The 12,423-nt window shown below is 38.4% G+C and overlaps 1 protein-coding gene across 3 annotated transcripts in view; it reads left to right on the forward strand.

Annotated features, from left to right (window-relative positions):
- Ctnnd2 (catenin delta 2) overlaps window positions 1-12,423 on the forward strand; it is a 770,274-nt gene that overhangs the window by 133,836 nt on the left and 624,015 nt on the right. For all 3 annotated transcript variants that reach the window (XM_090332125.1, XM_090332127.1, XM_090332126.1), the window contains exon 2: window positions 9,729-9,865. In XM_090332125.1, coding sequence (XP_090188251.1) covers window positions 9,729-9,865 — 137 coding nt within the window. The remainder of the gene's footprint in view (window positions 1-9,728; window positions 9,866-12,423) is intronic.

Raw genomic sequence — 12,423 nt, forward strand, 5'->3', positions numbered from 1 at the left:
TTCAAATAACCAAATAAGCATATATAAAATATATCAGATAACAAGATGAAATATTGTAACAATATGAGATAACCAAGAGATGGCAAAAGAGATGAGCGATAACATAGTACATTAAGGACAACAGTCACTCATATGGTTTTGTTTCCTTATCCTGGAGGTCCTTACATTTAGTGTCATACTATTTGGTCTAATATCTCTAGATTTTGTTCTATTGTAAATCTCTGCTAGGAGAGCCCAAGGGTTCTGCTGATTATGACAAATGAGGGAGACTCTTTGAGTCTGGCTTACCTCACTTAATTTTTTCTGTCTTTCCATTTCCTTACAAATGGGGTGATGTCATTCTTTCTGACGGCAGCATAGAATTCCATTGTGTATAAATACCACATCCTGTTGATCCGCTCATCAACTGAGGGACATCTAGGTTGGTTCCATATATTTGCTAGGGTAAATAGTGCTGCAATGAACATGGTTGTGCTAGTGGATTTAGTATGCCCTTGTTTCTGGATGGTTGGGTAAATGCCAAGTAGTGGAATTGCTGGGTCATAGGGGAATTCTATGTTTGAGGAACTGCCATACTGCTTTCCATAGTGGTTAAACGAGTTTGCACTCCCACCAACAGTGTAGTAGTGATCCCTCCTGGCCACATCCCCTCCAGCATCTCCTGTTATTAGTTTTCTTGATCCTAGCCATTCTAACTGGAGTGAGGTGGAATCTTAGAGTTGTTTTGATTTGCATTTCTTTTATGGCCAGAGATGTCGAGCATTTCTTCATGTGTCTATAGTCTTCTTCAGAGAAGACTCACTTTAAGTCTTTGGCCCATCTTTTAATGAGATGTTTGTTCCTTTGGGGATTAGTTTTGGAGTGATTCAATATTTTGAGCTGTTGATATATTTTAGCTATGAGGCCTTTGTCTGTTGTATGGTTGGTGAGGATCTTCTCCCACTCTGTAGGCTTCCTAATTAGTTTACTAGCTATGTCCTTTGCCATACAGAGCTCTGCAGTTTAATGCAGTCCCACTTATCCAGCCTTTCTCTGATTTGTTGTGATTCTTGGTCTGTATTGAGAAAGTTTAGACCTGTGTCAAGGAAGCCTAGTGTATCTCCTGTTCCTTCTTGTAAAGTTTACAAAGTTTATTCTTAAAGTCATATTGTAAGAAGCTCTCTTCTTGAAGTCATACATGAATTATTTTATGGAAGCATATCATGCATATCTTGTAGCTATCAAAAATATTGTTACTGCAATTTAGTTTTTGTTTGATTTTCTTTTAAAGTCAGAGGAAATTCTCCTCTGCAGAATTTCCCAAGCCAAGGATAGCAAAGGAAATTGTGTAAGAAATTGTGTAAGAATAGCTAAAACTCAGTTGCCAGTAAATAAATTAAAAGTGGCAATTTTCCTGTTGCAATGAGTTAAATATGCTATATGCAGATATTTATTTACACTGTGGGATATTTTTCCCTGACTGCCCATTTGTATGTATTCTGGACAGGGGAGAGATTGAACTCTTATTTCTTGAGAAATTGTTAAATGTCAGATACATACTTGCAATCAATATGAAGGGTAAATTGCCATAGTTTGAGTGGACACTTTCAACTACTATGCAGTAAGAACATGTTTCAGATCAGTGTGTGTTTGGCATTTGGGGACTTTCTGTTTAATAGATAGTGACACAGGTGGTAATTCTCAATGAGGAAATTGTGGGCTGGCTACAGAGCAGGCTTTGTTTTTCTGCTATAATTTTTTCCTTATAGAACTTTGATTGAGTAGGGGTATATAAAATGGAAAACTACATATTTGCTTGAAATATTATTAGGGATTACAGTTGTTTTTCAATTAGGATCTTAGCAACTGTTTATTACTTGCATTGATTCCAATAGGAGATGCAATCTCTTTGCAGAGGAAATCCCAGCGCTGACAGTTGTATAGTGGAGAAATTTCTCTGGGTGATGAGCACATTGCATTGGGAGTTTCTTTTAGATAAAAGAATATTTAAGGTATCTCGAGCCTTTTCGTTATAGAATACAGCATAACCCTTCTTCATGGATCGGGAGAGTCAAAATGTAAAGTGTGGCACCTGCTTTGAACCTGTTCAAACCACCATTCCTGTGATGAGTTTGGAATTCTAGCACTGGAGACTTTGTTTTTCTGGCATGAAGGGAACTGTTCTACAGCTAAGGAAACTCATAGAGCATCTCTAAGAAAATTTGTGACGTGTGAGGAAGCAAGTCCATTCACCCCAGAAGTGCGACAGTGTCAAATCCTGACCAAGTATGAACCCTGAAACTGTCTTACTGTCAATATTCATTTTATTTAGACATTATCATTGTAAAGATAGACATTGGTATGATGAGCAGAAATATACATAGATGATTCTGCTATTAGGTATGTGTTGCCCAAACTCATTAATTTGACCATTTTTCTTTTATTAATCAGGGGAGGTACGTAGGACATTTATGTGCCAGTCAATCTTGTTGGTATAATACTCTGATATTTTGAAATAGGGCTGATGATGAAGGATGAGTCTTCTTATTTCTTAACTTTTTCAATAAGCATTCATGATGCAGGCACTATTCTAGACACTGAGGTCATGAATGTGAATAAGATACAGTTTCTGAGCTCAAAGAATTCATGACCCAATTAGGAAACATGAAATGTAAATTTATGATGTTTCCATAAGTATAAATATAGCATGGTCTAATAATACTTTTTAGTTCCACCTGACAGAAAATCCATCCCAAATGGCTGAAGGAAAAGGGACTATAGTTGTATCAAGAAGTTTCCTAATTTCAAAAGCATTAAAAGGTATTTTAAGGAAAGAGTGACATTGTCCAAAAAGGAACTAGACTCATTACCTGACTTATGGAATTGTTTACCTCTCTGTACGACTCCTTCGTAATAACAATAAAGTTATACATAAAGTGAGCTTTTTAATTGCAGAAGAGAAAAGATTATCACATCCCACAAAATGCAACTCATAGAGATAAATGCCATATCTCATGGGGATGGATGCTACCAGTGCAGAAAGGAGAAAAGGGCACAGATGAAAATAAAGTGTACATTCATTGGAGGAGGGATGAGGAAGGGAATTTGATAGATGATGAAAGCAAGAAGGAGGGAGAACTTGATGTGTAAAAAATTCAATTCAGTAAACTGTACTGGGTTCTACAAGATGCTTGCTATGTCTATTGTAAAAAGAGGTGGATGAAGGGAAAGGCAGAACAAGCTTTTGAGATTTAAAGGTGGTTGTGAATGGGAAAGCCAATGCTTCCAACATGTAAAGCCAATCAGACTTCACCTTTTTCTAACCAGTTTCTAAATTGTTTAGCTTCTATCAATTTATAAGTAGCCATTATTCTACTTTATGTAACTGTGTAAAACAGAATAGAAAGTGTACATACTTTTATGTTAAGCTTCCTGCTTAATAACTTTGTTTTGGCTGCAGCATGTCCTACCTGTTTGGCAGCCTCTGTCCAAGGTGCTGAGATCACTGAGCTAGGGCAACAGAGGGTGTTGTGATCCAATTGTTGGTGGAGAGGTTGATTCTCCTAATGAGTTTTAGGGATAAATGATTTGAAGAGACAGTATAGCTCGAAGACAGTCAGGCTAGGCCAACTTTATGGGTGTCTGAAAGGATACAAGGGGCCATTCTGAATTTGGCATTTGTGGCATTCATATGTAGCTATTTGTGATGCAGTATTCTATTTGCAGCTGAGAGGTCAGATCCTTGTTAATGGTAAATATCAGAGTCATGATTTGCACAACCAGCCTCAAATGTGCATGGCTTTGCTAAAGGGAAGTGTGGGCAATGTTCAGTGATATAAAATACAAGTTGTGGATGCTCGGAAACTCTCCTCTGTAAGCTAATGGTTTCTCTCATTGTGCTGGCCACTGGAGTTCTGCAGGGCAAAGATGCCACCTGCTAACAACACATTGCATGTTTCAAGAATTGATTATTTTTGCCAGTTGGCTAGTTGACGCTTAGATCATTAACAGACTCAAGGGCATCATCACACTTTTGAAAATCCTCTTCAGAGATTTCCCCACGTTCTTCCTGTGTTCTCTGAAAACAAGCCGCACTCCTTCCCTTTCCTGTTCCTCCCAGCTTATCTCATGTAGGATGTGGTCTTTGCCATGGTTAATCCTTTAAGCTCCTGTCTTTTTCTGGCTCTTCCCCTTGCTCTGAACAATGTCCAAATTATAGGTAAATTCATGGGCCGTCACCATCAAAATCTAAGCATCCTTCCTTCCCTCTTCCCTTCTTTCCTCCCATCCTCTTTCCTCCATCCTAGCCTCTTATCCTCTCTTCCTTCCTCTCTCCTTTTCTTCCTTTCTTTTTCAGTTTGTGTAGTGATGTTTGAACGCAGGTCTCCCACCCGCTAGGCAAGCACCCTCTCCCACTTTGCAGTGCTTTTTGCGCTGGTTATTTTTCAGATAGTCTTGTGCTTCTTCTTGGCCTGGCTCAGCCCATGACTCATACTCCTACATGGCTTTCCCATGAAATCTGGACTAAAAATATGTCCCCACCATGCCTGCTTTGTTTGCTGATAAGGAACCTAGCTAGCTTAATTTTTAACCAGGGTTCACTTTGAACTACCATCTTCCTGATTTCTAACTCTTTGTAGCCACCTATCAGTAACATTCTTACCTGTGAATCATTGACACAATGTTTGTGAGGAGTAGATTAAAATGCTGAGCTCATGCATTAGGAAGCAGGACTTCAAAACACTGGGAAAATAGACTGTGGATGTCTGTCTCTGGTTCTCACTGACAGCATCCTGCTAGGATGTGGCTGCTTCTGAGTCTCTCCCAAGTATGAGCAGAGCTCTTCATACTCACTTTTTAATAGCCTCCACAGAATGCTCTTTTCACCTTCCATCAGTCTTTGTGTTGCTAAGGGTCATGGTCCAGGTAGACCTCAGCTCTGTGGTGATAGTCACCTCATGATTGCATCCTGGTCAGTGATCATATAATAACACAACTGGGACGACCCATCTCCAAGCTGTGTTCAGCCTTGCACTGTTTCTGCCACTCTGAAAATATAGGCAGAGCCATCATCTCCGACACTCAGATGTCCACAGCGCCCTGTGCTGCCATTCTATCTACAGCTGTGAGTTGTGCCTCAGAGTCCATGAATACTAATGGACATCTTACCCTTGCATTCTCAGACAGAACTGGACATTCCCTCCATCCTAGTTTTGCATTCTGGTGCCATGGATGAGTGCTGTTCTTGGATATACTTTCCTTGATTCTGTTGTCAGGTTGCTGGTTGTATCAACTTCTAGAAGCCTGTGTGATTGATGGCTGTGTGTGAGAATCCAAATACCTAGGGCATTCTGTGGCTGGCAGCTGATGATAGCAAAAACCTTAGACTCATCAAGATTTCTGAAAAGCAGCTTTCTTGAGTCAAAAATACATCATTCACATACCACAGAGAGAAAGGGTCCTAGCACAAAGCTCATTTTGCTTATGTTATATGCTCTGGTAAGCAACCATAATCGATTTTACTCTAATAGTTATACATTAACTCAACAAATAACTGCATGTTCTAGACCAGATACTGAGCTAGGTGTGGTAAATTGAACATACATCAGGACAGATTGAGTATCTGCCCCAGTTATATTTCATATCGTCAATGATTAATCATTGTGTCATTTGTATTATAACAGGTATTAATCTTAAATTTTTCTTTTGAAAGCAAGAAGCTAGGGAAGATAAGATATACCTTTTACTGGGTGTAGAGCACAAGAATAATAAGAATGCAGGTTTTAGTGGTCAGATATTAGTTACAAATGGAAGCTTGCACTTTTGGGTAGCCACCTGATTACTCAAATGACATGTTCAGTGTTAGTGTTTGTTGTTAATTCATGCATTTTATAGAGCCTGATTTTAACTAAAATGTTTCTACTCTTTTTTTAACCAGTGTTAGAGCTTGAGATCAGGGTCTAGGCACTGTCCTTGGGCTTTCTCAAGGCTACTGCTCTACCATTTGAGCCACAGCAGCCTTTCCAGCTTTTTTCTGTATATGTGGTACTGAGGAATTAAACCCAGGGTTTCATGCATGATATGTAAGCCCTCTACTACTAGGCCACATTCCCAGCTCTACTCATTCTTACAGAGTGGGATGTAAGAGTAGAGAATCAAATATGTTAAAAAGAGTAAAATTTTATGGTAGTGAACTGCTTAGATTCATATATATTTAAAGACAAGATTTGTAGCTTCTGTTGGTTTATTATTAAATTAGTATAAGGTGATGGAAAATTGTTAAAATGATAACCTAATTGCAGGAAGTAGAGCCAAAAGTAGGACTGTTGTGGCAATATTTTTGTGTTTTAAACACAGGATCAAGACCAGGGAGGGGGGTCTCTGGTGAAGAGGAAGTGTTTGGGTCACCCGGGTGTACCTGTGAAGGAGGTTGGGGGCTGTGATGTCTCTTTCTCTTTTTCCTTCCTGGGTCATTAGGCAATCAGTTCTCACTGCCATTCTCTGCCCATGTTTACCATCTGCTACCATTAGAATAAGATAGAAAGCAAAGCAATGTGTCTAAGCCTGTTAGGCCTAGAAGGTAAGTCTTTCTCATGTGTCAGTGAAGGCATTTTGTTTTAGGAACAGAAGACGAAGTAATCCAGAAACAAGTGGGTGGATTGGGGGATGAAGGGTTGCCCCAAGTTCTGAAAGCTCTCCTTCATTATATTTATAATCAGACAGCTGCTTAGCACTACAAGCACTACACCAAGAAAGTGACTAATGAGGGCTGGGGGGCGGGATCAAGTGGTAAGCTGGTGGGCAACTTAATTGGATGGGGTGTGACACAGAGCCCATCAATTATCTTGTTGAAGATCTTGATGAGAAGTGTATCGTTGGGTGAGCAGAAATCAGCAAAGTAGAAACAAGTTCTGACAATAAAAGTACTTTTATTACTCAGACATCATTTAATGTAACATTACACATTAATGCCAATAAATGTTATGTCTGTGACCCCCAAATTGAGAGCAAGCCTTTCAATGTAGGTAAGATTTTTTTAGTCTGTACCAGATACGGTTGAAATCTATAGTGCCAAATGTTTAGGAAAGTAGGGTTTAGAGTATCGTTTGTCATCAAATCTAGTTTGCATTTGGATATTGGTGTGCAAACTGAGAAGGAGGTGCTGCAAATGGGGGCTCCCTGTTTTCCTTCCACTTTCATCGCAGCCACTTTTTCTAGATTTGCTGTTGTTTCATCTGTAACAGTGGTAATATGATGGATAGGTTTAAGGTAGTGCTTACTTGTTTTCCAAGCGTACGGCAAAGCGATGGACACATCCTTATTTACCCAGTTGTGCTACTTTGTGGTAAGAACTAGGAGAGGTGTCTTCTTTCAACACGTGGAGTGGAATTCCTTTTCGATGGAAGTGTTCACAGAGCGCTCTACTACACAATACTGCCATCAGCCTGTATCCCTGACACTCGCACGAATACTAACTTCCCAGCTGAATTTAGGGCAAGAAAATGAAAGAGGACCAAAGTCTTCTTGTATTAATCTACTTGAGCTATAAATGCAAAAATAGTAAAGAAGTAGGTAGCTTAACCAACAGTGATTATTTACTTATAGTGATCCTGATCATAAGTCCAAGGTGAAAGTTCCATCAGGATTGTGTTCCAGTGAAAGATCTCTCCCTGTCTTGCAAAGAATACTCTCTTACACTGCCTTTGTTTTTGAGAGAGGGTGATTGTATTAAAAAATAGTTGAGTAATGTATATTACTTTTTCTGGTGTTTCCTCATTTATTTTATATAAATACTAGTCCTTTGGGATTAAACTTTGTGTCCTACTTGAACATTATTCACCTTCCCCAAAGTCCTGAATTCATAATTCAGTCATGTTGCTGATTAGTACTGAAATTCACACATTTATTTGAAGACATAAAATTGCATGCACAGCACTACAACATGCCTGTATGGGCATAAAGCAGTGTGACTTGCTCCAAAAACAGCAAGTTTTGTTGCATTGTTTTTGTCTGGATAAAGGCTTCATTAGTAGCAAGTTTTCCTAAAATGAACCAATCAAAAATAAAGAGTTCTGGGGCTGGGAGTTTGGCCTAGTGTTAGAGTGCTTGCCTAGCTTGCAAGACCTGGGTTTGATTCCTTGGTAACACATGCATAGAAAAAGGCTGGAAGTGGTGCCGTGGCTCAAGTGGTAGAGCTCTAGCCTTGAGAAAGTCCAAGGACAGGGCTCAGGCCCTGAGCTCAAGCCCAGGACTGGCAAAATAAATAAATAAATTAAGAAAGAAAAAGAAAGAAAGAAAGAAAGAAAGAAAGAAAGAAAGAAAGAAAGAAAGAAAGAAAGAGTTCTTCCCTCTCAGCTTTTTCCTATGTGGAAAATGGGTTTGCCCCAAATGACACTTGAGTTTTTGCAGTTTCCATTATATCTAAAAAGATCCTTTCTGTATGCAAAGGAATAAATCTGTGGGGAATTTCGATTGCAATTGACTTAAACATGAAAGTGTTGTTGGAGTTGGTAAAAGCATGTGAGAATTACAAAGGCCAATCTTGCTCACCTTATAGGAAGTGGAATGTTCATGATACGTTTGTGGGCCTGTATATAGGACTAGCCTGATTGCAGAAAAGTATGTTTTTAGCTATGAACAGTCTTGAAAATCACATAAATTTTATTCCACTTATTCTGGCTCTAGGAGTATGTCAGTTAGAAATGCTATGAATTTAAAAGTATGATAAAAATTGTACCAACAGATCAATTTGGATATATAATATAAATAGGAGATTAAACACTAATCATTACATAATTACACTCTTGGATAATTTTGTTGTCAGAAGTTCATGAGGTGTTAGTAGTAAAACTTCCTTTTCAGAAATAATACATTAAGTCATCCATTTTGAAAAAGTTGTTACATAGAATACATTACATCAGAAAAAACAAATTACCCAAATTCTACTTAAATGTGTTGATCTTGACTAGCAGAACTACTAGTTGTTGCTTTTACTTTCTTTGCCTTTTTTCCATTTATTTTCCTCTGTTCCCCCTATTTTTGGGGGTTTGCACAGATTAAGTACTGGTTTTTGGCGGGTTCTGATGAAGAGAGCGCTTGGACATTACCACTTATTGCAAAGTCTACACGTTTGATGTTTTCAGTGTTTACCTTGTGGCAATTCAGGGCTTGGTTTTTGAGGATCTTTCTCACAATTCCTAGACTGTCCTGTAACCTCTGAGCTAAGAAGATTGGAAACAGAAGGTGATAATCTCTGCAGTCTAGTAATAAGTGGTGACTAGTGGTTGAATTAGATCTAGATGTTTAAAAAAAAACCTATAAATCATGGGAATTATTCTAAGACACTGGCATGCAGGCAAGAAGATAACCTTGGGTAACATCAGCTCTGACCATTTCCCTTTCCCATCTTTAGTGCTAGAGGAGAAAGATGGAAGACATGGGTGGATGACCAGGTCTGTGTTCCTTAGTCTATGTGGGTAAAGTTGTCAAGTGCCTATGATTTGATCTAGCGCTGGTTAGGTCCTATATTGTCTCATTAAACTTATCCCTCTCATCTCAAAGAAAAAACACAAAGGTGTGCGTGCTATGTGGGTAGATGGTGAAAGCAGTCTATATACTGTCATTTTGTCTTCTGTGATTACTTCATGTTTGGACTCATTTTCCTGATGTTTCCCCTCAGGCTATCTGATTGCTGTATCTGTTTGTCATGATGCTATCCGCTCATGCTGACTTATCTTTTTCCATTACAGGAGCTATGCCTGTCCCAGACCAGCCCCAGTCAGTCTCTGAAAAGACCAGCTCCCTGAGCCCTGGCTTAAACACCTCCAATGGGGATGGCTCCGAGACAGAAACAACCTCGGCCATCCTGGCTTCGGTTAAAGAACAGGTAGAGACGTTTGCATTTCTTTGTTGGATTATTGGAAACATTTAAAAATGGCTTCCAGATAAATAAGGAGGATTAAATTGTGTTGGAAGAAAAATAATAATCATGTAGCAGAATGTTACTATTCATTACAGAAATAATATTAAAATATGATTACAATTGCTTTTATATTAGTCATGACTTAGGCAGTTTTCTTGAAGAAAAATATTCCACAGGGGAAAGTCCTCCCCTACAGGTGAAATTTTGACAGATTTGTTGATGAATGTAATACTCAGTACTATTAAATATTTGAGTCCAAATGTTGGTCTTCAGAAAATGTAAAGTCTAATAAACTGTCAACATCTATTCAGGAGGCTGCGGGTAAAATACTGTGTGTTGACAGTGAGCGAATATCACATTAGGATAAAGAAAATTGGTCTTCCCTGTGTTACTGTGGCTGGTTGTTGGTTTCCTGTGCAAACTGGAGGCTACTAGTATTTTAAAGGTCATGTGGAAGCATAACTATTTAAGGTTTCAAGGAAATTTGATAGAATCTGCCTTATATGGAAATGTGTTTTTCATTTGAATGGGATTTTCATGGACATTAAAGTGGAAATAAAAGATTCTAGGCCAAGTACCGTGGTTCATGTCTGTAATCCCAGCTCTTTAGGAGGCTGAACTCTTGGAATCACAGTGCATATCACGCAGACAAATCAAAGAGACTTTTTAATCCAATTAACCAGCAAAAGCATAAAGTGGCAGTATGGCTCAAGAACTAGAGCACTAGCGTTGAGGAAAAAAAATCTCAGCAAAAATGTGTCAGGCTCTGAGTTTAAGGCTGTGCTCTAATTCACACACACAATTTCATTTCAATCTGCAAAATATGAAAATATTAAAAACGATATGTTTTCTATTCTAGCTAAATGTTTTGGTTGGAGACAGTTCACATTCTTTCTCATTCCAAATGAGAATCTGAAAGGTTATATATATATATATATATTTTTTTTTTTTTTAAATCACATACTGTTTCTAGGAAGTAGTATTCGAAATGTCTCACAGTAGCCTTGATCTAATCTGACATTGTGCTCCATAGACTTGAGTGACCTAGAAGCTGAGATTTTTTTTTTTGCCAGTCCTGGGCTTGAGCTCAGGGCCTGAGCACTGTCCTTGGACTTTCTCAAGGTTAGAGTTCTACCACTTGAGCCTCAGCACCATTTCTGGCGTTTTTCTATGTATGTGGTACTGAGGAATCGAACCTGGGTCTTAGTGCATGCTAGGCAAGCACTCTACCACTAGGTCAAACTCCCAGCCCAGAAGCTGAGATTTTGTACATCTTAATGTGTTCCAAGCTTTGAGATAGAAAAATAAAAATAAAATTTTGCTTGATGAAGCTATGAAAAAATGATAACTCCTTCCCCAAATAGCTCATGTTATTATTTACATTTTGCTATGGTTTAGCATTTGTGAAAAATTCATACTGATTTTAGAAAGTAAATAGCATAGGATATCATTTTCCTATGCTTTAAAAACAAAATAATAGTCTGGATCTTTTATTTGTCCATGTTTAGGACTTCCTAGAAAAATTAGAAGCAAAGAAATGTAACTGGTACGACTTGCCACACCCCATATGTTTGCTTCCATAGAGGTGGGAATGGCCTGACCAAGGTGGACCAAGAAGAGAAGCAAGAATGAGGGAAGAAATTGTAGCCTAAATAGTAAATATTAGCTAGTGTGGGCTAGTCAGAATTACTCTTACAACTGAATCTGTGTTGTTTCAGTATTGAGTGTCTAAAGCTAACTTCATTACTGGAAATAAAATGACTTTCAGGCTTTATTTATTTAGTTATTTTTACTTTATTAACTTTTTTTAATTGTCAGGATAATGTATAGAGGGGTTACATTTGTCAGGTAGTAGGTACATTACTTCTCGCACATTGATACCCCTTCTCATGTTTTTGTCCCCATTTCTCCCCCAAACATTTTGTTTTCCCTCCTTCCCTTCAACAAATAAATATATATATACAATAGACCAGGTAACAATGTCATATGCAGTAACAGCATGAAATTAACCATAAGAGCAAAAAAAGAGAAGAGAAATAACAGTACATTAAGAACAACTTATTTATTTATTTATTTTACTCCCGGGTATTTCTTTATGCAAGGCTGGTGCTCTACCACTTAGTTATATGGTTGGACCTCTGAATTCTTGGTGAAAATTTATTGTTGTTTTTTTTTTAAAGAAGGGAATGGTATCTTTCTAGGTCATTAAAAATACTCATTTGACTGGGGGAAAGGGGAGAAGCAGAGCTGAGGTTGTGTTTGCATATCACTAACGTGACAAGAATGGAACTCTGTCTTGTGTGCTTGAAATAGAGCAACTGAGGCACACAAGTCAGTGGCAGGGAGTCAGGTGCCAAGTAAAAATCAGCAGAAGTCAGGGAGCAGAGAACTTCAGGAACTTCCTTGCACTGCACAGGTAATCCATTTCTTCTGTATTTAGTGACTGTATTCCTAAATTGTTCTCAACACATTTTTTGTCAGTACTTGAGTTTAAACTTGAGACAATGAGCCTGCCTCACCAT

The sequence above is a fragment of the Megascapheus bottae genome, chromosome 4 (genome assembly GCF_031878675.1).
Source record: "Megascapheus bottae isolate mThoBot1 chromosome 4, mThoBot2.hap1, whole genome shotgun sequence".
Lineage (NCBI taxonomy): Eukaryota > Metazoa > Chordata > Mammalia > Rodentia > Geomyidae > Megascapheus > Megascapheus bottae.